This window comes from Culicoides brevitarsis, chromosome 1 (genome assembly GCF_036172545.1).
Source record: "Culicoides brevitarsis isolate CSIRO-B50_1 chromosome 1, AGI_CSIRO_Cbre_v1, whole genome shotgun sequence".
Lineage (NCBI taxonomy): Eukaryota > Metazoa > Arthropoda > Insecta > Diptera > Ceratopogonidae > Culicoides > Culicoides brevitarsis.
The window spans coordinates 23,289,306-23,313,615 of NC_087085.1; the positions used below are offsets into that span (position 1 = coordinate 23,289,306).

Genomic DNA, 24,310 nt, shown 5'->3' on the forward strand with positions numbered 1-24,310 from the left:
ACCCTAATTAGCATCTTTTCTTTCATACCTGGTAGACCTATTTTTATGACGTCATAAATCGTACGATGTTGATTCTTGAACTTAATTATATCAGTTAACTGTATTTCTCTGTGAAATAAATAGTAAAAAGAATAAAATAAAAACAAAAATGGATAGGCTAAGCTGGGAGCCTTTTGATAATAAAATGGAGTTAGAAACTAATTTCCATGGTGCAGAGTCAGCATTCGATGTTAATGAAATAGCAGACGACATGTTTAGAATTAACGATGATAAATTAATAGGAATGGTCGGAGATGATTTTTTAACTCAATTTGGATTAGACGTTGATTTAGTAAATACAGAGATATCCCAATCAAATGATATCAGTACTTTGGATCAAGCAGATGATCTCAAAGTACTTCAATCTGATGAAATCAAATTTTCTAACTTTCTTGAAGACACGTCTGCAAGCAAAACGTTCGATGATGCCGACGAAATGAACATAAAAGACAAAAAGAATCCTGTTTCTATTTTGCAAGATACAAAAAGCACAGCATTACATCATTCAACAATAATACTTCCAATTAATACAATTTCTAATATGATGAGTCACCAATCTAATACAATGACACAAGTACCCCATATCAAATCAGTTCAATCAAGACTGGATTCTACAAATGTACAACAAACCTCTCAGTTATTAGCTATTCAAGGTTTTCCAACAGTAATGTGTAAATACACAGAAGGCAATGGGGCAATTCAACCACAAGTAAGTTGGTCTCAATTAAATCTCAAAAGTAAAGACTAAAAATTTATTTTAAATCATCATAAATTTTAAAAGGATTATTTTAAACTTTTGAAAAAATGGATTGATAAAAATTAAGAAAAATTACTTTAAAATATTCCAAACACTACTTTTCGTGGTTTTCGGCTTCATAAATAAATAAAAAAAAAATTGGGCAAAAATTATTGATTTAAAGTTTAGGCCGTTCCAAATGAAACTCAATAGTTTTGTCCAAAATTTTTGAAATAAAAATGGGAGGGGGGGGGGAGGGTTGCAAAAAAAAATAAAAAATTTTGAAATACCTTTTTTCATACAAAATGCCAATTTTTTTTATTAATTTTTGATTTTTAAACTTTGAAATTTTAAACTTTTTTTTTATTTTGCCCCATTGGATTTTCGAATTTAAAATAGGGCATCGGAAAAAACTATTGAGTTTCGTTTGGAACGGCCTTAGTGTAGTTTTAAAAAAAATGGTAAAAAAAAATAAAAAGTTTTAATATAAATAAATTTTTCATACAAAATAAAAAAAAATCCATTCAATGTTTTTAATTTTTTTGCATTTTGGTATTTACATTGAGATTTACTACTTTGAGGTTGTTTAAAAAAAAATTACTAAAATTACCTAATTACAGAATATCCATGTAGTTAACGCTGGAACAATTTTAACAGGAATACCCGTAGTATTCGACACAAAGGAAAATAGTGAATCAAAATCAGAAAGAAATAATGTAAAACCTAATAAAGAAGGAAAACGATCTGCACATAATGCAATCGAACGACGTTATAGAACTTCGATTAACAGTTGTATTTGTGAATTAAAAAGTATGTTAGTTGGTCGTGATGCTAAGTTGCAAAAATCTGGAATACTACGCAAAGCTATTGAACATATTAAAAATTTAGAACACCAAAACAGACAACTTAAACAAGAAAATATGGCTCTCAAATTACATTTATCAAATGAGACTAATGACAATCTCAAGGATCTACTTTCAAACAAAACTAAAATTTCAGAAAAACTCGGAGCTGGAAATCTAACTCCTCCGCGAAGCTGCGATGAATCTAATCCATCATTATCCCCACAGTACTCTGAACCTTCATCACCTTATAGCAGTGATGAAAGTGGAACATATAATGGCATGGCATCCCATTCAAAATTGACATTATGCATGTTTATGTTTGCGATGTTAGTAATAAATCCTTTTAAAGCACTTTTGAAAGAGGAGGAAACATTAAATTCAGACTATACAACTGCTAGGCGAACTATATTGGAATCTAATGGTAAGTTGTTATATAATTAAACAAAAACTTATACGAAAAGCAAGCACAATTTGAGAAAAAACAAATGTTTTACATTATTTTGATGTTTTTTTTTATTACGAAAACCGTATTTGGCCATTATTCCCTTCATACTATCAATTATTATCATAGAATCTTTAAAAAATTGATAATTTAAAATAAAAATTTAATTGTACTTGCTTGTTTTTACATTAATTTTTATTTATATAAAATATGTGTGACTCTCACTTACTTACAGAATATTCATTTACATCGTGGACGCAATATGGATCTACTTTGTCTTTGTGGACTATTAACATATTGATTTTTGTGTTTTGCTTATTAAAAATACTGTTCTTTGCTGACCCATACATCAAACAGGGATCTCGCATGTCAAAGATTCTTGAACAAAGGATAAAAATTGCTGAAAATCAATTTAAGTGTACCAAAAATATGGAAAACACATTTGAAAAGTTTGTTTTGTGTTTGAATTGTTTTGGTATACGTTTACCTAAGACAGGATTTGATCGTTACGTTTCAATGACTTGGCAGTTAGTGAGACTATTTCTATACGAAACTTTAGGCAAATGGATTTCTAAGATTTATATTTTTAATTCAAGAGCTGATAATCTATATTCAGCAAAAGAATTAGCGTATATAAACCATCGATTAAATCAAATTGCCTTAACTTTAAACATGGATAAACAAATTAGATTATTAACTTCACTTCATGCAATAAATATGATTGAACGCTCGATTACGAACGCAGAACTAGATCTGATAGTTGAGATTTATCTTAGTGCTGCATTAAGTGCAAAAGGAACTTTTTTTAACATTATAAGCAGGTATGATTTTATTCATAAATTTAAAAGAACGACCTTTTTTTTATTAATTTTTCAATATTTTTTATATTATATTCTTTCTCGCCAAAAATACATGATTAGGTTGGGGGTGACGAAAAAGTGGGGAAGGAGGTCCACTTCAGTGTCAAAAGACTTTGAAGAAGTGTCTATATATCGGCAAAATACGAATTAAAACCAGAAAATTTTACACATACACATTACTCCTGACTTTCATAAAATTTTAAAAAATGAATCGAAAAAAAATGTCGCCAAAGCAAAAGTTTCTTTTTTTTGGCGATTAGGCAGCTCCAAATTTATCTCGAACTTTTTGTCCCAAAACTTTTTTTTCAAAATGGGGAAGGCAAAATAAAAAAAAATAAAGTTTTGAAATACTTTTTCATATAATTTAACAAAATTTTAACAGTTTTTTGTGATTAATCATTATTTTAGTTGTTTTTATGGCATTTACATTAAGATTTGATAATTTAAAATTTATCTCAGAGTATTTCAAGTTGAAAATTACAAAAAGAACCTTGAATTAGTTAAGCAAATTCGAATTGTAGTATATGTTTGTTACATAAGTCCTTTTGTGTTCCGAGTCAATGTTTAGGTTTACTTAGGCGAAACAAGGGAGCGGCGATTGCGGCAAACCGCCGCAGGCGTCAAAATGGAAAAAGCGCAATTTCGGGAGAAATAGCAATTTTTGGTCTTTAATTTAAAAAATTATTTTTTAAAACATTTCTGTTAATATTTTTTACTCAATTTTAATTCATTTTTATGTTTCTTTAGAACGCCAAGTTGTTTCAATAGTAAATTCATTCATTTTGATAAAAAGGCGCCTTTGAAACCACAAAAATTGGCATTACAATAATTGTAAATTTTTTGAATCTTCTGCTAATTTTTTTAGGGGGGGCGGCGCCCCGTAAAATTGTAAAATTTAATTTTTTATGTAAAATTTAAAGAAGAAAATTCATGTTTAATACAAAAATTCTTAAAAATTTAAAATTTTTTAAAAAATTTTGGGAAATTTCTTGAAAAAAATATGGAAGAAGACCAAAAAACGGTCAATTTTGATGAAATTCTTATTTTTTTTTATTTTGCCCCATTAGATTATTATCGACTTTTGAAATGGGGCATGGGACAAAAAGTTCAAAAAAAATTTGGAGCGGCATTATGTAATTTTAAAATCCGGGATATCGGTATTTGATTACAATGGAATGCACCATTTAATATTCGTAATGCAATAGGTCCAAATAATATATTTGGTATCAAATAAAATTGGGCTGTCTATTTTAACCCGTAGCCACTTATTAAGTTCAGACCTACTTTCTTATTTAAAGTGCTCAAAAAAGTTGATGTTATAAAGCCACATAAAAGAACATTCTGTGGATTATTTTACTACCTACCTGTTCTGTATTTTTCTTAACATACTTTTCACTTTTTTTTTCACATACTTTTTAAGAATAAAGAAATTCTACTTATGAGAGCTTGCTGAATTAATTAGGATCTATAATACCGTTTGTACTGCCATTATTCGTTGTTCTAGCTAAGGGGTTAAAAGTTAAAATTTGATAAATCCAAAACAATAAATAAAAAATGGAAATATGATTCATCGAACCCTTTATCGTCGAAATCCAACCCTCTTCCATAAACCACTGACGCCCATTATAATATGTATTATTTATATATGTAGACATAAAGCTTGTTTCCAATAAATCTCAAAAGTGTTTTTTTTATTTTAGATATTGCTTATGGAAAGCAAAGCACTATTTATCACTGACGAAGAAACATTCACCTTATGAATGGACTGTTACATCCCATGGATATCGTTTCCTATCAACATACGAATGCGAGAACATCAGTTTAATGCCAAAGGTCACTAATATTTTTACTTCAACGAAAAACTATGCAAATCCACTTCAGTATGTTTTAACGGTATGTACGCTGTTGTTGTTTTAAATTTATTTAAATCTTAAAAAATAAAAGTAAATATTAATTTTAATAGGCAATAATTCTAATTGAAAATATTGTTCTATTTTTAAAATTTTATATGGAAATTTTTTTTTTATTTTTCACTTAGGCCATTAAATTTAATTATTTCACTTTATGTCACCCCCCTTCCCTCCGATTTTGCCGATAAAATAATTAGAAAAAAGGAAAAATTTTGACATTTTTTTGTACTTTTTAATTGAAAAACGATAAAAATGTCCAGAAAACATTTAAATTATATAAAATATGAACTTAATTTGCTATAAAAACGCATATTCTATCGAAAATTTGATAAAAAAATTTTTGAGTCACGTGACCAAATTTTTTATTTTGTGAAATTTTATTAAAATTTTGACTTAAAAATTTGTAATAATCAAAATAAAAATCATTTTAATGTGCTCAATTCACGATTAACGTTCAAAAACCATCAAAAAAGTAGTAGAAAAAATTAAAAAAAATTAATTTTAATGTAATCAAATTTAATGGCCTAAACATAATAATAAAATTGGTTAAAAATAGCAATACTGTAAAGAAATCCTTTCGATTTTTTTTGTACTGTTTTTTACGTGATAGCTTCTTTCTAATATTGCTGAGGTTTATGAAATCCAAAAAAAAATGTAAGAAATGTAGAGTTTCAGAAAATTTAAATAAATGTTTAAAATGTTTTTGATTATTTTGGAAAATCCTTAAAAACCTAATGAACAAATGAAAAAAAAAACAAATAAGGGTACAAAATTCGTTTAAACGAATTGCCTTCTTTTAAATTCTTATCCTATGACTCATAACAAATTATGATATTTTGCATATTGTTACAGAAATACAGAGAATTCTTGTTGGAGAAAAGCTTAAAAAGCTTAGTCGGTTTCACTAACTACAAGCAAGAAGGACTAAAGAAACAATTTGAACGAGTACTGTTCTTTACTAACTTATATAAAGAATCAATTTCAATAGGTTTGTAGCAACTTTCCTTCGTTAGCATATTTATCTTACCTACTCTTTAACTGAAGGTGACGTTGAAAGTTTGGGCGATTGGTGGTGTAATTTATTTGAAATCTCTGCATATTGGTCTCTAGCGGAAGATAAAAAAGCTTATGATTTGTATCTAAATTTGAGGAATATTCCAGCAGTTTTGCTAGAAGACACATTATACAGATCTTTCATAGCTTCTTTTAGAGCAAAATGTGAAATAAAGTAAGTACTCAAGTTTTTATCATCGTAGAAAAATAAAATTAAATTTAGATACTTATTATGTCTCACAGTTCTCCTGATGGTTTTGATGGTATAAATATTATGAAATATTGTAATATTGGGAGTAAGCTATTAAAAGAGACCCTAGATGATTCAAAAATAACTGGAAGTAGAAAGGTAATACTTTTATTTATTTAAATGCTTAAGATTTTAGAAAATTTTACTTCAAGATTTTTATTTAGGTATTTATGTATTATTGTTATTTATTTAGTTTTCGTTTTGATTGAAACAAACATAATAATTCATAAAAAATACCATTGAAAAAATTTGAAAAATAAGTTCAGTGATTTTATGAAAATCATTTTTGGAGTAGAAGATTCATGAAGAAATTCGATTTTCAATACTAAAAATTATTTTTTTTTAATTATTGCCCTTTGGATTTTTGACTATTAAAATTTGGCATCAGACTTTATACATGATTTTCATTTTTTTCTAGTTTTTTATAATATTCTAGGACAATTTTTTTTTATTAAAAATAAATTATAGGCGATAAGCATGTTTTTCTTTGGATTGCATTGTAGTTTGCATTTGCTTTTTTCACTGCAAATTCATCTGTAATGCAAACCAGAGTAAAATTCAATCAACTTAAAATAGTTTAGCTAAATTTTATGTAATTTAGTGAGATCTATATTGTTTACCTTCAAGTAAATTCTAATACCTAATTAAATATCCTGCGCAGTTACTTCAATATCTTATTTGTGATTGGTTACTGGAAATAAGGTGGTCCTTATATGAGATAGAAAAAAATCAACAATTACAACATGATCAATGTACTTCAGTTCCACTAGATGTTTTATCTTATTTTCAAAACGATTTGAATTCACTTCGAACCATCGTTTTAGATATGCCAGTAAGTTCTGTTTATTTGTTTTACTCTCTTAAATTCTGCAAAATTTTGAGCTTTACAATTTGATGATAACTAGGTTCTGCAAAGTCGTTTGTATGTTTATGAAGCCAGTGAGAGAATACTAGCTTGTGCAAGCCCAAATTTTACTCAACAACTCTTGGATAGAAGTGTAAGACAACGTACTAATAATAGAACTTCAATCATTTGTGGAAACCGTTCTTCAGCAAATGGAAATGATTTAACAAAAGCAACAGCGTTATATTTAGCTTGTAAGCATTTGCCAGCAGTATGCTTGTCAGCACCAGGAGAAAGAGCGGGGATGTTAGAATGTGCAGCTAAAAGTTTAGAAAAAATTGGCGACAAAAAAAGATTAAACGAATGTTATAAATTAATGAAGTCAATCAGTAATGGAATAACTACATTTACATAGTGAGAAAATTCTATCATATGTTATTACAATTAATTATTGCCTATATTTATTTACTACAGAGCTATTTTTGTTTCATTTATATTCATTACATAAGAGTATTCCACTTAACTTGTTTCGCATAATTTTTATCAAAAATTACAATGAACAACATAGAAATTAAATATAGATTATGATCATATTAAATGCCTTAACAATCAAGTTTTGTTAACTTTTTTTTAGTGATGTTTTAATTGTTTTTAACAATTTTTAAATTTTAAACTATTTTAAAGTTTATTCATGAACATTTTGGTTAAAAAATCAAGAAGTATCTAATTTTATACAAAAAAAAAAACGACTAAAAAATTTGAAAATTATTTTTAGAAAAATTTTGCAGAATAATTTTTTTATAAATTTAATAAAAATGTGACAGCAAAATTGAACAATAATGTTTCCATACAAAATATACAAAACGAATATCTATATAAAAATCCATGGTTTTTATTTCAAAAATTTTTTGAAAAAATATTTTTTGAATACCCTAAGCTTAAGTTTTCTTTACATCTAATAAGTGCATAAGTTCAAAAAACATTTATTTATTGCTTAAATTGTTTAAATAAATTTGTTAAAAAATAGCTTTAGTATTATATTTTTTATTATATATTCAATGAATGTAATGATGTATGATGAAAGTCAAGCCAACTGATATTCTATTTTAAAAATAAATTTACTTTCTTTAGTGTGTACAAAAATAAATTTTTTATGCTATTTGGTCCATGTTGCTTATTTCACTTATAAAGACTCAACAAATAATTGGAAAATTGTTCATTGATTGGTTTATAGTTTCTTGTTCGATAAACTCTTGTATATTTTCTCTAGGACTTTCAATAGTTAGTTGAACTTGCAAACCTGATTCTTTTATTAAATTAACGACATCTCCATGGCTCATATTTGTAATGTTTATACCATTTACTGCTACAATAAGATCACCAACTTTCACTTCTCCACTTTTTTCTGCTGGAGAACCAAAAATTAATTTTCCTGAAAGAAAATTTAAAAATAAAATAGAGTTGAAGTTAAGCATAAATGTTAAGGATAACTTACTCGTAAAAAGGGCATGTTTGTCAGAAAAAAAGGCTTTCAAGTTTTGAGAAAAAGACTTTCAAGACTATTATTTTGCTTTAATTTAATTTGATTTGTTTCTCTTAAAGACAGTTATTTATTGGGTTTTCCAAAAACGTTTTCTGTTTCGCGTTACATTAAAAAAAAAACCTTGGGGATGGAGGATATACAAATTTTATATAAATTTCCGTTTTTAGTAATATTCGTATGGAAAAGTAATAAAATTGTTCAATTTTGAGTTATTTTCTATGATATTGTTATTAAATTAGCGTTTTGACTTATTTTTTCTTTTCTATAAATTATTTTAAAAAATAATTTTGAAAAAAATTACTTCATGATTCATGATCAAAATGTTCATAACCTTTAAAATAGTTCAAAATGTAAAAATTGTTTAAAATAATTTAACATAAAATAGTATTTCAAAATTTATATATGAAAGATACATAAATTTAATGTTCAATCAAAATAGTTAAGCGTTTGGCCTGTTTTAAAAAAGATTTTTATGTGTTGACTTTGATTTTGAAGTGTAATTTAGGCAAAATCAAAAATATTTTTACATACAATAGTTAGGCGAATAAATTTAATATTTTCATTTTTTGTCCCATGAGGATTTTTACGAGGGGGGGGGGGGGGTTTGTAAATAAAAAAATAAATATTTTTGAATTTTTTGTTTGTAAAAGAAAAATCAAACAAAATCTCCACAAAATAAAATTTTTTGAAAAAAGTAAATTTGGTCACGTGACTTTCAAAAAAATGTTTTTTAAGATTTCAATAGAAAATGTCTTAATTAAGCGAATTTCTTTGGTTTTTTGTATGATTTTACCATAAACATTAATTTTTCATGATTTTTAATATAAAAATTCCAAAATATGTCAAAAATATTTGTATTTTGTATTTAATTTTTATTTTTCCCCCTGAATTTTTTCGACAAAATCAGAGGGGGGGGTGACAAAAAATGGATATATTAAATTTATTCGCCTTAATACATATCAATTTTTTTATTAATTTTAACTTGTAATGCGTTAACAAATATAAATTGTTAACTTTGTTAACAATATAAGAAACCTCGAAATTTAGCTTTTAGGCCATTTTAATGCATACATGTGCGATTTATCACTTTGATTTGCAATTATGCTATATAGCACATCGCAATAATATATATATATATTTTTTTTTTTGAAATGCTCAACGGTTTAAAAAGTACTCTTCTTTTTTTTATTTTCCATTTTTTACCTCATTTCGAAGAAAAAATGCGGTATTAAATTTTTTTTTGTAATTCTTTGTTATTTGAGGTCTGTGGGCAGTCCCTTGGGTTGTGAGGTGTATGGAACTGTGAAACAGTAGGAGTATGAAAATGTGACTTGAGGAGTATTAAAATGTAAAATGAGGAGCAAAAAAAAGCGAAGATATGTAACAACGAAATGCGGTATAGTATTTCGTTCTTTAGACGACTTCTTTCTCTATTTTTTTTATAAATTTACCTAAAAATGAGATTTATTCCATTGGCCCTTCTTTTTATGAGCATTTTTTTTTTGTTATTTTTTATATGAAAGGGACAAAAACTTCGTAAACAAAAACTTGAAGCGGCTTTCATTATTAGTAAGAAAAATATATGATATTATAACATGAATAAAAAAATACCTATAACTGATCCGCAAGTATGAGACGATGATGAAATAATTACAAACCCAAATCCTTCATTTTCATGTCTTGTGATAAATACATCATATGGATAACTTATACGGCGCTTTATTGTAATAAAAGCGTGTCCACGGTCTGCAGCTTTTAACATCAATTGAACAACATGATGATGCGATAATTTTTTCTAAAATGAATAGTTATTACATTTGAAATAATTTTTTTTGATGACTTTTGAAGATTAATTAATTTGATTTTTAAGACGATTTCGTAATAAATGATTTTCATATAAATATCACATAAGGCAAGTGCAATTAAAAAAAATGTTTTGCATTTCCACCCACCTAACTTTTTCCAAAAATCCAAGGAGGTAATGAGGGTATATCAAAAACGTTTTCTGTTTCGCGTTATATTTTTGAAATAAAAACCACGGGGGATATACAAATTTTATATAGATTGTCATTTTTAGTACTGTTCTGAAATAATTTTCTATAATATTATTTTTAAATTCACAGTTCGACTTATTTTCATTTAGGTAAATATCATTTTGAAAAACATTTCTTAAAAATAATTTTTTATGTAAATAATACCTAGTATTTCAAAATCTATGTAAAATTTCTATATTTCCCATGGTCATTTTTTATATACGATAATAATAATTTTTGATAAAAAAATGATGGGGGAGGAAACGCGAAATATTCATATTTTTCATATAAAAATTACTCAAAAAAGAAATTTTAGTTGTTTTTAAACAATTTTTTTTAAAGTTCATTGTTTAAAGTTCAACCACACGCTACGGATAGACGAACGACATTATGGAATGAACTTAGTAATACAGTAAAATTAAAACCTCTAATGTAAACAATTAAGTAGATTTGTTTAAATTCGTATTATATGAGCTTTTTAAATGCATTTTGCCAAAAAAAGGTGAAATATACGACTTACAAGGCTCGTTTCGTTTATTGACAAAATCTCATCTCCTGTTTTTATCCTACCATTTATGTCTGCAGCACCTAAAAATATATAAATTCAATGATAACATTCTTGTATTTAATATACGAAGAGCGAAAAAATGCTGTCTTTACCTCCTGGTACAATATAACCAACAGTTATTGGCGATGATTCCTCTATACCGCCAACTATTCGAAACCCGAATCCAGTTGAGAGAGAATCTAACATTATTTTAAAAATATGATCCTGTAAACATAGAAATATGACTTTAAGATAAATAAAAGATGATTATAAAAATTTTTTCGATCACAACTATCTTGAAAACATTAAGAGTCATTTCAGATGCTATTATAGATATTATAGAGATCTTCTCGAAAAAAAAAACTTAAGTAACCAAAAAAATTTTAATTATTATTTTGCCTTAATGCCAATTTTTTTTTTTTGAGCTGTTTTATTCCATTCCCCATTATTATTCGAAAATACAATATGACAAAGTTGCCTAATGACCAAAAATTGTATAAATTTTATCATTTTGCATGAAAAAGTATTTCAATTCTTCTTTATTTTGGAAAAAAATTTGGGACAAAGATTTCGAAAAAATTTGGAGCGGACTTATTTATTTTTACGAATGTATATCCCGGGCGAAAAGGATAAATCGCACAACTAACATTTTTAACAAACTGAGAAAAATCGATTTAAAGTTTTTTACGGTTTTTGACCTGTAAAAATTTTTTTAAAAACTATTTCTTCATTTTTAAACTTACAAAAGTAAATAATTGGCCACTAAAAACAATTTTTGTACAGAAAAATTTTTTATCTAATCTCTAAGGGGTAGTTTTGGGAAATTTTTTATTGAGAAAAAGGATAAATCGCACAATTGCACAAAATTCCATATAAAAATGAGATTTTTTAAGTTTTCCAATTTCAATATTTTTCCAAATTTTTTGGTTCAAGTTGACTTTTTATGTAACAACAGAGCATAAACAACACAAAAACATGAACAAAAACGATTTGGAGAAATTTTTATATTGGACTTATTACCAATTTTCATGCATTTGTGCGATTTATCCTTTTCGCCCGGGATATAATTACCCGCACTTTTATGTGTTTTGAAGAATATAAATTCCATTTATCATTTGTACGTCTTTGACTCTCACGTAAGTTACTTAATTGCATATCTCTCTCCAATTGATTCAATTGTGGTTCTATATTACAATCTTGATTCTCATAGTGAACATAATTTTCTTGTGAACAATGATAGTTTGATTCGGGTTTTCCTCGAGAATCATTAGAATTATCAAAGATTGAGCACATCTCAGCCTTAGTCGATTTGGAACCATTATATTTCTTATCATATATTCTATCAACTTCAAAATTATTATAATGATTTGCCAAGTTAGACATAAATATATTAAGTTCATCAATACTATTTGTTTTTTTGTCGTTGTCTAAATAGTTGCATTCAAAAAAATCATTTCTTTTTTTCATGTTTGTATACAATTCTGAGTTTTCAGAATCATTAATCAAACAAAGTCGACTATCGGGTGTTTTTGATCGGATGGGCACTATGATTTTGGGCTCTGACGAGTAATTTTCAGCAGTTGGGGTTTTACTTCTATACAAATTTAATAATTTATTACTGTAAATGTTTTCATTTATTTTCCTGTAAAGAATGTAATTTACAAAGAGGTAAAAAAAAGGTTAAAATTTAATAGTTTTACCGGTTATCTCTTAGTTGTCTATTACGAAGAACTTGAATCAAAGTTTCAGAATATTGCGGGCAGTCTTTTAGAACTTCAACAACCTTATTGTGGCTCATTTGTTTAACGTTGATACCATTAATGGCCAAAAGTATGTCTCCTTCATAAATGTTCTTACAAGTTCTGTTGTCAATTATGCTCTTCACCTTTTGTCCTTGCAAGCTGTCACTTATTGTAAAACCGAATGTTTCTTCTTTAAATATATTTAGAGCTAAGGTTTCTGTTATGTTTGAACTTGAATTCTGGCTATCTACAGCAACTATTGTTATTACTTCTGTATTTGTTGGATCATCAGGTGGCAAGTCATAACCTCGGCATACTTCAATGGTTGCATAGCCATCGGGCAAAATGGATTGAAAAATATTAATGACATCATGATGCGAAAATCCTAAAACGCAAACACCGCAAACATTTACTAAAACATCTCCAGTTTTTAATTTTCCATCATTCCACGCTGGACCATTGGGTAGTATACTTTTGATTTGGAGAAACTCATTATTATCCCCACCAATTATTGTGAACCCAAAACCATTTTGTGATTTAATCAATTTTGTTATTATTCTCTCCCCTAATAGCTTTGAAGCATCCTTTGTGAAATGGTTTTCATAGATATTCTGCATTTGAGAACGTGCTTGCTCGGCTAACCTTTTTGCCTGTATTACTGGATTTTCATATTGTGTTTTTCGATTAACATGATCGATATAATACGTTCCATATTGAGAATCAAAAACCTAAAACAAAATTAAATTGTAGTTATATACATATGTAGTTATGAAAAAGAAAAAAAAACATTTCAATATATTTTTATAGATCATTTTTATGACCAAACAACACATGAGACCTACTTAAAAATTCATAAAAACTACGAAAAAATTCATTCACATTCATTGAACATTGTTCGATTGGTTTAATTTTTGAAAAATATATGCAGATATATTAAGTGTTATAGATATGAATAAGCAGCACCTTAATATATATGTATTTGTTGTTTTTAAAGATATTATTTAGGTCATAAGCTACTAGCACCGGAAAATTAGTAAAATTAAATCTCAAATACAGAACGCTTTCTTATAAAAATCAAAGGTTCACGATAAATTTTAGAATAGCTACAGCTTTACAGAAGATTTTTTTACAAACTTTTACAAATGAAATTCAATGTCGTGAAACACATTATTCATAATCATACCACATCCCAGCCAAAAGGTAACTCATCATCTCCACAATCCTCCAATGTTCTCTTTTGAAACTTAGACAATCTAGGATCCAACCAGTGACTGCTTCCAGTATTGTGATCAATAAAATATATTTCACCTTGTTCTGTCTGTGCTTTTTCCCAATTATTTGGCAAAGGGCCTAAATGGTCGTCATTGTATTGAAGAGCTATTGTAAAAAAAAAAAACATAAAACATGTAGCTTCTTCTACTTAATATGAGGCCACTTTTTTCTTACTTTGTTTACATTTTTGAGAATTGTTTATTTCTGAAATTGTTGAAATGCTTCCTGAATAATTGTCCATTTTTACATATTTCAAAAGTTTTTTTTTACTAGAGGTTTTACAAAAATCTGTGAAACAATAATGTAAAAATTGTTGAATGCTTTTGTAATTATTTACACAGGCTCTTTAACAAACAAAAAAAAATATTTAGAAATTTTACACTAAATTAAGGCTTCGGCTGGCTAAGAGGCGATTCTAAGTGATAAATAACGACACACCCGTTAATTCAAGTAAAACAACGGCTTAAGTAAATTTGAGACGAAAAACAATGATAAAAAGAGCCCCATATGCATTCTTCTCAGATGTGAGTAAATAAGTAAATAAATAACGTATTATTCAAGTTATATAAATGTCGTTTACCTTCGTTATGATTTTGTAATGCTTTAATAAATATTATTAGATTGTAAACGACGAACGTACCAATATTATTTCACTTAAAACATAATGAATTTCTTAGTCAGCTTGAGGTCCATCTATGAAAAATATTGATGCATTAAGTCTGCCCTTGTGTGATTTTATTTAGATTTTACAAACAATGTTAAATTCATCAAATCCATATTGTTTCCATTGGTTTATTTAAAAGGAAAAAAAATAATAAATAAACGATCTATCGACTTTAAATCAAGATGCTGAAACGAAAATTTTTGTTGGAATTGGCATCATAACCCTGCGGCCTGACATTCATTTATTCTTGTGGTAAAATTAATTTACTATTATAGTTTAATCTTACGTATACGTTGATCTGTCTTTTTATTGAATGACAAGCATAACTAAGATTTTTGTTTTGTTTTACATAATGAGAAAATGATATAAATCTAATAGCTATAATGTATATGCATTGAAAATTTAAGTAAATGTAAATATAATTAATTTCAAATTACACAATTGTATGTTTGTAAATAAATTTATAAATGTAAAATATGTTCCTTATTATCTATAAAACTATTTTCATCCAAATTTTCGGCAACAGTTAAATCAACTATCTCGTCTTGTTCTTCTACGTCATTTTCATCTGATGTGTTTGTAGTTTGTTGAGATTGATGAGACCCACTAGATAATTGACTGTTACGCGAAAATGAACCTCTTCGACCGACTGTACGCTGATTAGCAGGTTTTACTGAAAAATATTTATTTTGTTTACATGAGAAAAAACGGTATTTGATTTAGTATATGATAAAGTCACCTGTAATAATCAAATTAGAGCTATTTGCCACCATCATGTCAGTTACTTGATCTAAAGTTTTTCCGGTAACTTCAATTCCATTAACTTCAATAACCTCATCATTTACGGCCAGAAGGCCTGTACTCTCAGCCAAGCCTCCTGGTACAAGTCTGGATATAAAAATACCTGGCTGCTTTTCTAACCCGTTAGATGTTACTTTTACTGATGTCCCATCACTGTAAATACCAAATAAATGGATTACTTAGGTATATTTAAAACTTTAATTAAATAACATACATACCGTATATAAAATCCAAGTGGCTTGTCACTTCCATGTTTAAGCAACCTCACTCGACGACATGTTTCTGGTACAATGTCTACATCAATTATTTGCGACACCTAAAAAATGCATATAATTTGTAAAATCAACCTACTCAATGAATTATGGCTCTTACTGTGCGAAAATCATGTGGATTTGAAATAGCTAATGTTTTAGTTTTGATGGATGATTGCCCTAAAATACTGCTTATCAGATTTCTCGGTTTGATGGTACCATATCCAGTTATTTCTTCCAAAGTATCTCCTGATGTACATCGAAATGTAAATAATTTAATTAAATATCACTATCAGTGTTAGAAAACAAAAAAAAAACTAAATACCTTTTCTTTGAATAATAACTCTCAATAATGGTCGAGCGGTTGTTAGGGCCCGATGAAAGTTATCGTCATTATTGATTGGTAGTAAATCGTTATCACTTGGATCTATATATGATATCAAAAATTGAAAGTCCTCTAGCTTGTGTAAGCTTTTAATAAGATTACAAAATCCATCAAAAGTAAGTGGTTCTAATTTGTAAATGGACCATCGACGAAATTCGGCGTCAAACTATAAAAATAGTAGTATAAAGTAGTGGCGCTCCTTCTTTACTAAATATTTATAATAAGAACAGTGATATATGCAATCATGTACTTACCTTTGATTTTATTTCGATTCTTTCAATTTCGCCTGTTAGTAAATTGGAGTGTGTTGCAAACTTTGTTTTAGACATTTTTGTAACTTTGGTCTAGCTATTTTATTTTACCAGAGTTTTTGAACTATAGTTAAACAGAAAATTGATAAAAATGAAGAAAAATAATAAGAATTTGAATGGTTATAAAAAACAAAAAGTAAATTATAAAGATAAATTTGTGAAGGAATGTATAAATATTATTTAACTAATGATCGGTAAAGAAGATTTTAAAAAATGACATTGGGCTACTCACGGTTTGACTCAAACATTAAAAGAACAATTTTTTATTTATTTACTTCTCCTATTGACATATATTTTTTGTAAATTGTTTTGATTTTTATTTAATATACATATAAGAATTCCATTCAATGGAAAATTGGGGTGAAAATATTTTTTTTACAGTTTATTTACTAAATAAATAAGAATTTGACAAATGATGAGCTCATCTTTAGATTTAAGTGACGAACAATATTTGAGCTGTCATCTTTTACATTTATCTATAAAAATCGAAACATTACTTAAAAGTAAGAGAGGTCAAAGTGAAAATCTGCCACAAAAAAATAGTTGAAAACGGAATAAAACATTAGATTTTACACATTTTAAAAAGATAAATAAAATTGAATAAGGCCGGTTAACATTCTAATGAAATTCTATTACAATTGAGAAACAAACCTAATTTAAATTATGATAACATGGTCGACGAGACGAAATGTTCGCATACTCTTGGTAGGAGGTAATGTAAATATTACTTTAGATAAAAATAAGCATTTACCAACTAAATTCCAAAATATTATAGATGCAGGTGTAGGAAAGACAAGCCTAATGTAAGTACTAAAATTAGGTTTCGATATTTTTATAATTTTATATCACTCTTTTCTTTCTTTGTATGTAGACTGAGTTTAGTAAGTGAAGAGTTTCCTCCAGATGTTCCGGCAAAAGCAGAGGAAATTACGATTCCGGCTGATGTCACACCTGAAAAAGTGCCAACTAATATAGTTGATTTTTGCTCTTCAGACATTGATGATGCTGAGAGTGGTAACTTACAACTTGAAATGCAGAAATCCGATGTTATCTGCATTGTTTATGCCGTTGATAATGAGCACACACTTGAGCGTATTACTTCATATTGGCTTCCGCTTATCAGAGATTATAATTCTACTGATTTAAAAAAGCCAATAGTCTTAGTTGGCAATAAAGTAGATTTAGTAGATTATAGTACAATAGATATGTTATTGTCTATAATGGAGGATTTTCCCGAAGTGGAAAGCTGTGTTGAGTGTTCCGCCAAAACATTGCATAATATTTCTGAGATGTTTTATTATGCTCAAAAAGCAGTTTTACATCCAACTGGACCCCTTTATATAATGGAAAACCAATATTTGACGAAAAATGCAGAAATAGCTTTAACAAAAATTTTTAAGATACTTGATTTAGATGGCGATGGATTACTGAGTGATTTTGAATTGGTAATAAATAGACCTAACATAAAATAACTTTTTTTAATGGACTTCGTTTATATAGAATCATTTTCAAAGAAGATGTTTTAATTTGCCGTTACAACCACAAATTTTAGATGAAGTTAAAGTACTATTAATGAAAAACCTTCCAGATGGAATATTAAATGATAATGTCACATTAAAAGGATTTCTCTATTTACATTGCCTTTTTATTCAAAGAGGCCGGTAAGCAAACTATGAGCATTTTTATTTCCTTTAATTTTCAATGTAGCTATTACTTATCTTATTTACAGTCCTGAAACAACATGGATGGTTTTAAGACGTTTTGGATACGATGAAAACCTCCAAATAAGTAAAGAATTTTTGAATCCGCCAATGAAAATCCCTCCTGGGAGTAGCACTGAGCTCTCACACCGTGGTTTTCAATTTTTGACATTACTTTTTGAAAAGGGAGACCTTGACCGAGACGGCGCTTTATCTCCAGAGGAGTTTTCCAGACTATTTAGCGCCTGTCCAACCCCTCCTTTTTCTACTGATATCAAACGTACTGTGGAAACTAATAGCAACGGATGGCCGACGTTGCACGGGTGGATTTGTCGGTGGTCTTTAATGGCGTATACTGAAGTTAATAAAACCTTAGAATATTTAGCATACTTGGGATTCACTATTCATGAAAATGAGTCTCAAACTACTGCTATTCATGTTACTCGAGAAAAACGATTAGATTTGGCAAAACGACAGAGCAGTAGATCTGTTTATATTTGCCACGTAATAGGATCTAAGAATGCTGGCAAAACTACTCTTTGTCGAGGGCTGATATTCGCTGATATGAAAAATATAACATTAAAGGATTTGAGAGGAAGCAATAAATATTGTATAAATACGGTTCAAGTTTATGGGCAAGAAAAATTTTTAATCATGCGTGACATTAAATCTGAAGATCCTTTACAACCGAGTGAAATAAATTGCGATGTCGTATGTCTTGTATATGATGTTAATGACGCTAAATCATTTGAATATGTAGCAAAAACGTATATAAAATATTATGCAGAAAGTAAAATTCCAGTTCTGATTGTCGGTAATAAATCGGATATGCCAAAAGTTCGACAAGACTATTTGTTGCAACCAACAGAATTTTCCGAAAAATATAAAATCTTGTCTCCGGAATTCTTCACAGTAAAACAAAATAATAAAGAACTCTATACAAAACTTGCTACAATGGCAGCATTTCCCAGATACCAAGCTGCTTGGATTTTGTTTTACAAACATCGTCTTGTTCAACTATGGGAAACAGCTCATATTAATCATTTTGGACTGATTCCTGACGACACACTCTTATGGTTATCGAAAGCAGGGCTTGGATTAGCAGTTATTACATTTGCTGGTTTTCTATTAATGAAAGTTATTCAACCAACACCTGCTCGACTTACAAGATAAATATCATAGCATCTTCTGAATGTAACAATTAAATAAAATACATGAATAAAAATCAAGATAGATAAATTACTTAATTTGTAAGTTCATATTTAATTTTCTGATATATTGTAGAGTATTTTGACCGAAATGCTTTTTACCATAGCAAATCTAGCCTTTTGAGCTAAAAAAATGAACTTTGATCTATTATGACTGCGGTTTTTTCTTGTGAGTTTTTGGTGTTACTTTTAGTTTTGAAAACAAAGAAAGTCTTAAAAGTAGGATTGCCTAAACTTAAAAAACAAATATAACTTACCTAATTTTCATAAATTAGGTATATATTTATATATATATATAACATAACATAAACATAACTTTATTTGTCGGAATTTTTCATACAATCAATACATAATTACAATGAAACATTTATGAAAGACCTAGCCGCAGCTACAACAATCGTTTTATATATATAATATATATATATATAATTATTATATATATAATTAATATAATTATAATATATATATAATTAAGAGTTTTATTTCATTATGAGAACTCTGAGTTACTCACAGGTGTCTTGCTGACCACTCACTAAAAAATAGTCAGGGCTTCAAAAAACAATTATATTTTACTTTTGCTTAAGCAAATTGTGAAAATTTGCTCAAATTTTTAATTGACTTTTTGCTTTGAAAGCAAATTTAAGCAAAGAGTTTTTAATTTATTTTTCCTTAAGCAGAAGCAAAAGTAAAACAAGCAATATAAAATAATTTGCTTCTCCAAAAGTCATTATGTTTTTTTACAAAAAATCGAAAAAAAATAAAATAAAGTAAATTTTATTTGTTGACATTTCAAAATTATCTTAAACAAAATAATGCTCAAAAAAGAAAACTCAATAAAAAATTCAATTGAGCAAAAGCAAAATACAGTACCTCGAATTAGCAAAGCAAATTCGAATTGTAGTATATGTTTGTTACATTAGTCCTTCTGTGTTCCGAGTCGATGTTTAATTCACTTAGGCGTAACGAGGGTGCGGGTGCAGACGCTAAAATGGAAAAGGCGCGATTTCGGGAAGAAAAAGCAATTTTTGATTTATATATTAAAAAAATATTTTTTGAAACATTTTTGTTAATATTTTTACTTCAATTTTATTTCATTTTTATGTTCTTTTTAGAAATCCTAGTTCTTTGAAATTTTAAATTATAAGGCGCCTTTGAAACCACAGAAATTGGCATTCCAATTTTTCGGCCTTTTTTTCGGTAAAAATAAAGTTGTATATGGAACATATATTACAAAAACTTTTGATAATACAAATCAGTTAATATATAGAAAAATATCGTTTTTCTCATGGGAGGGAAAATTCGAGATTTTCGGCATTTTTCATAAATAAATAATATTTAATTTTTGTATGCTAATTTTTTGAACTTTAAACGTTGTTTGTTTACATTAAATTACCTAATTTTTGTTTTCATTATTTCAAAGTTTACAAATTAAAAATTAAAAAAAAATTAATTTGGTCACGTGAGTAACAATTTTTTCATTTCAATTTCGATTACAAATGTGTTTTTAAAGCAAATTAAGTTCTTATTTAATATTTTTTTCGGTTTTTAATCAAAGAGTACCAAAAAATGTCAAAAACTCTCTTTTTTTATTTTTCTAAATGTTTTTACTTTTCCCTGTTTTTTTCGAAAAAATTCTGACATAAAGTGAAATAAGGTCAAAACAAGAATCCTAAATGTTTCAGGTTACCTCCCACCTTATTTTTTCTGAAAATCATACTCGATATCGAGTATCTAAAATGTAAAAAATATTTCAAATTTTAGTACATCTTTGTTATTTTCTACATAAATTTATTTATTTAATTTTGTAATTTTATTTACATAAATTTGAAATTTTTTTGTGAAAAATGATCAATTTTGTAAAGAAAAATGTTCATCTCTTATAATTTTCAAAATTTATGTTCAAAAACTTTTTTGTTTTTTTGAAAAAAGTTTTTTTGACAATTATAAAGAAAATTGAACTTTTTTACACTAGAAGATACTCTGTACTCGATATATACATCCTACCTAATGTTCAGAAGGTCTATGAAACCTGAAACATTTGGGATTGTTGTTTTGGCCTCAAGTATTGTATTTATGCTTAGAATGCAATTTTATTTAAAAGCAAATTATAAAAAATAAAAGAAAACCTTGGTGAATCCTAAAATATTTTTTAAAACTTTTGAATAAACTGTCTATGATTACATAAAATATAAATAAATATATAAAGTAAATAATAAAATTTTCGGTTTTATCTTTAAATTTTACTGTTCCCGCATCTATTAGCATATACCGGGTGTTCACTCGAAAATTCCGTTACATTTTTTTAGTTTTTGTTACTTTTTACCGTATTTCAATTTTTTTTGAAAAAAATGAGGTATTGTGCTCGTGATGTCGTCCGTCCGTCCGTCCGTCTGTGTGGTGTGCCACTTTAACTTTGATTGAATTAGCAGGTTTGGCGAATTCTTTTAAACGACAGATTTGACAGCATATTTAAAAAAATTAACCGTTTGAATTTTGAAAAATAGAGAAGTAGTCGTCTAAAGAACGACAAATTAAACCGCATTTCGGTGTTGCACATGTATCACTGCTTTTGTATCATTCCATTTTTGTATCATGTATCATTCCAGATTTTCGTACTCCTCATTTCACATTTTCATACCCCTCATTTAACATTTTTGTCACATTTTTTGAACTAATGGGAACTATTTTTCACTATGGGAACTATTTTACACTATTGGGAACTAATGGGAACTATTTTACACTATTGGGAAATAATGGGAACTATTTTGCACTATGGGAACTATTTTACACTCGATTTTACACTATCGGGAACTAATGGGAACTATTTTGCACTATGGGAACTATTTTGCACTATGGGAACTATTTTACACTATTGGAAACTATTTTACACTATTGGGAAGACGGACGGACGACAGACGGACGGACTCTATGGATTTTTTTCAAAAACTATTTTACGTTGGAATTTTGAAAAATGGGAACTATTTTAACTATTGGAAACTAAACCGCATCGGTGTTGCACTATTGTGAACTATTTTGTATCATTCCATTTTTGTATTGGGAACTATTTTCGTACTATTTCACAACTAATGGGAACTCATTTAACATTTTTGTCACATTTTTAAACTATTGGGAACTAATGGGAACTATTTTGCACTATGGGAACTATTTTACACTATTGGGAACTATTTTGCACTATGGGAACTATTTTACACTCGATTTTACACTATCGGGAACTAATGGGAACTATTTTGCACTATGGGAACTATTTTGCACTATGGGAACTATTTTACACTATTGGAAACTATTTTACACTATTGGGAACTATTTTGCTCTATGGAAACTATTTTACACTATTGGGAACTATTTTGCACTATTGGAAACTAATGGGAACTATTGTGAACTATTTTGCAATATTGGGAACTAATGGGTACTATTGGGAACTAATGGGAACTAATGGGAACTATTGAAAACTATTGGGAACTAATGGGAACTATTTTGCACTATGGAAACTATTTTACACTATTGGGAACTATTTTGCACTATTGGAAACTAATGGGAACTATTGTGAACTATTTTGCACTATTGGGAACTAATGGGAACTATTGAAAACTATTGGGAACTAATGGGAACTATTTTGTACTATTGGGAACTATTGGGCACTATTGGGAACTATTAAGCACTATTAGGAACAAAAAAAAATTGGGGCACAGCGTTACTGACACACACACACACACACAGACGACAAGTCGAGTTTAATATCGCATTTTTTCTTCGAAATGCGGTAATTAGTGTTCATGCGTTGGAAAATGTTGTCGATGAAAATTAGTGGAAAATTTTCGGGAAATCTCGGAAAATTCACGGAAAATCGGAAAATCTTGAAAAATTTCAAATTTTTAAAATGTTCAGGGCAGTCTCGTGAGTAACATGAAAAGTGAAAATTGATGAAAATTTTCGGGAAAGCTCGGAAAATTCATGGAAAATCGGAAAATCTTGAAAAATTTTAAATTTTTAAAATGTTCAGGGCAGTCTCGTGAGTAACATGATAGTGAAAATTGATGAAAATTTTCGGGAAAACTCGGAAAATTCATGGAAAATCGGAAAATCTTGAAAAATTTCAAAATTTTAAAATGTTCAGGGGTTTATTAAATTTTAAAATGTGTCTCGTGAGTAAAATGAAAAGTGAAAATTGATGAAAATCTTCGGGAAAACTTGAAAAATCTATGAAAAATCATGGAATTGAACACATTGAATTGCGGTCAAGTCATTCGTTTTATAAACGAATGCAATTCATTCTCGTTTATACTTTTTCCGCATTTTCTCTTTTTTTCGAACTTTCATACATTTTTGTAGTATATGTTCCATATACTACTTTGTTTTTGGTGCACAAAAAAGGTCCATTTCGTGATACCCTATTGAGAAAACATCGAAAAATTATCAGAATCACAGGCGGTAAGGTGCTAAACGACAGTAAACTTTCCAAAGAATTCGAATTCAGGCATGAAATTTCCCGGCTTGAACAAAAAAATCTAGAGCCCAGGCCTCAAAGTAGGGAAAAATGGCGAAAATATGACATTTTTAGGACAAAAATGTATCATTGTTTTTATAGCCGAGAAATTTTTTAAAAAAATTTAAATTTTTCAAAAAATTTTTTTTTCTGGACTGATAATCCACATACGTAGCGACCCTCAAATCTGGGTGCGGCGACTTGAAAACTTGCGCCTTTTTGGCCGATGGCGCCTTTTTCATTTTGGCGCCTGCACCCACACCCTTGTTACGCCTAAGTGAACTAAACATCGACTCGGAACACAGAAGGACTTATGTAACAAACATATACTACAATTCGAATTTGCTTTGCTAATTCAATGTACTTTATT

General features: G+C 28.2%; 4 protein-coding genes across 7 annotated transcripts; 2 read left to right on the top strand and 2 right to left on the bottom strand.

The window, feature by feature from the left end:
* The first annotated feature begins 48 nt into the window (after positions 1 to 48).
* Positions 49 to 8,058, top strand: LOC134827769 (sterol regulatory element-binding protein 1). 2 transcript variants are annotated; one of them, XM_063840568.1, is made up of 10 exons: positions 49 to 748; positions 1,396 to 1,585; positions 1,775 to 2,041; positions 2,298 to 2,883; positions 4,623 to 4,815; positions 5,685 to 5,820; positions 5,877 to 6,060; positions 6,129 to 6,234; positions 6,797 to 6,967; positions 7,041 to 8,058. In XM_063840568.1, exons 1-10 carry the CDS (start codon positions 149 to 151, stop codon positions 7,392 to 7,394), a joined length of 2,787 nt encoding a protein of 928 aa, XP_063696638.1. In that variant the 5' UTR covers positions 49 to 148; the 3' UTR covers positions 7,395 to 8,058. The 2 variants fall into 2 exon arrangements, with proteins under 2 accessions (XP_063696638.1, XP_063696637.1); XM_063840567.1 differs by having other exon boundaries at positions 1,396 to 2,041; positions 7,041 to 8,057.
* Positions 7,894 to 14,611, bottom strand: LOC134827770 (membrane-associated guanylate kinase, WW and PDZ domain-containing protein 1). 3 transcript variants are annotated; one of them, XM_063840571.1, is made up of 9 exons: positions 14,497 to 14,539; positions 14,291 to 14,404; positions 14,028 to 14,221; positions 12,803 to 13,572; positions 12,174 to 12,744; positions 11,216 to 11,327; positions 11,076 to 11,143; positions 10,134 to 10,317; positions 7,894 to 8,411 (listed from the first exon to the last, which is right to left on the bottom strand). In XM_063840571.1, the coding sequence occupies exons 2-9, from the start codon at positions 14,355 to 14,357 to the stop codon at positions 8,173 to 8,175; spliced, it is 2,205 nt and encodes a 734-aa protein (XP_063696641.1). In that variant the 5' UTR covers positions 14,358 to 14,404; positions 14,497 to 14,539; the 3' UTR covers positions 7,894 to 8,172. The 3 variants fall into 3 exon arrangements, with proteins under 3 accessions (XP_063696641.1, XP_063696642.1, XP_063696639.1); XM_063840572.1 differs by having other exon boundaries at positions 12,180 to 12,744; positions 14,291 to 14,611; XM_063840569.1 differs by having other exon boundaries at positions 14,291 to 14,611.
* Positions 14,612 to 15,069: 458 nt separating this feature from the next.
* LOC134832278 (partitioning defective 6 homolog beta) lies at positions 15,070 to 16,894 on the bottom strand. Its single transcript, XM_063846298.1, has 7 exons — positions 16,761 to 16,894; positions 16,472 to 16,592; positions 16,158 to 16,383; positions 15,954 to 16,081; positions 15,800 to 15,897; positions 15,520 to 15,734; positions 15,070 to 15,453 (listed from the first exon to the last, which is right to left on the bottom strand). Exons 2-7 carry the CDS (start codon positions 16,544 to 16,546, stop codon positions 15,242 to 15,244), a joined length of 954 nt encoding a protein of 317 aa, XP_063702368.1. The 5' UTR covers positions 16,547 to 16,592; positions 16,761 to 16,894; the 3' UTR covers positions 15,070 to 15,241.
* Positions 16,837 to 19,463, top strand: LOC134832192 (mitochondrial Rho GTPase). Its single transcript, XM_063846186.1, has 5 exons — positions 16,837 to 17,240; positions 17,304 to 17,331; positions 17,400 to 17,973; positions 18,029 to 18,189; positions 18,258 to 19,463. Exons 1-5 carry the CDS (start codon positions 17,192 to 17,194, stop codon positions 19,399 to 19,401), a joined length of 1,956 nt encoding a protein of 651 aa, XP_063702256.1. The 5' UTR covers positions 16,837 to 17,191; the 3' UTR covers positions 19,402 to 19,463.
* Positions 19,464 to 24,310: the final 4,847 nt, after the last annotated feature.

Bases quoted from the DNA above. Each gene is read 5' to 3' on its own strand.
- LOC134832278 (XM_063846298.1), bottom strand. From the start codon at position 16,546: ATGTCTAAAACAAAGTTTGCAACACACTCCAATTTACTAACAGGCGAA. The intron at 16,384-16,471 runs GTAAGTACATGA...CTATTTTTATAG, and splicing joins GAATCGAAATAAAATCAAAG to TTTGACGCCGAATTTCGTCG. The intron at 15,735-15,799 runs GTATGTATGTTA...TGGTATTTACAG, and splicing joins CCACTTGGATTTTATATACG to TGATGGGACATCAGTAAAAG.
- LOC134827769 (XM_063840567.1), top strand. From the start codon at position 149: ATGGATAGGCTAAGCTGGGAGCCTTTTGATAATAAAATGGAGTTAGAA. The intron at 4,816-5,684 runs GTATGTACGCTG...ATATTGTTACAG, and splicing joins CACTTCAGTATGTTTTAACG to AAATACAGAGAATTCTTGTT. The intron at 5,821-5,876 runs GTTTGTAGCAAC...CTTTAACTGAAG, and splicing joins TAAAGAATCAATTTCAATAG to GTGACGTTGAAAGTTTGGGC.
- LOC134827770 (XM_063840569.1), bottom strand. From the start codon at position 14,357: ATGGACAATTATTCAGGAAGCATTTCAACAATTTCAGAAATAAACAAT. The intron at 14,222-14,290 runs GTAAGAAAAAAG...TTTTTACAATAG, and splicing joins TTCTCAAAAATGTAAACAAA to CTCTTCAATACAATGACGAC. The intron at 8,412-10,133 runs GTATTTTTTTAT...ATTTTCTTTCAG, and splicing joins TACTTGCGGATCAGTTATAG to GAAAATTAATTTTTGGTTCT.
- LOC134832192 (XM_063846186.1), top strand. From the start codon at position 17,192: ATGATAACATGGTCGACGAGACGAAATGTTCGCATACTCTTGGTAGGA. The intron at 17,241-17,303 runs GTAATGTAAATA...AAAATATTATAG, and splicing joins TCGCATACTCTTGGTAGGAG to ATGCAGGTGTAGGAAAGACA. The intron at 18,190-18,257 runs GTAAGCAAACTA...TCTTATTTACAG, and splicing joins CTTTTTATTCAAAGAGGCCG to TCCTGAAACAACATGGATGG.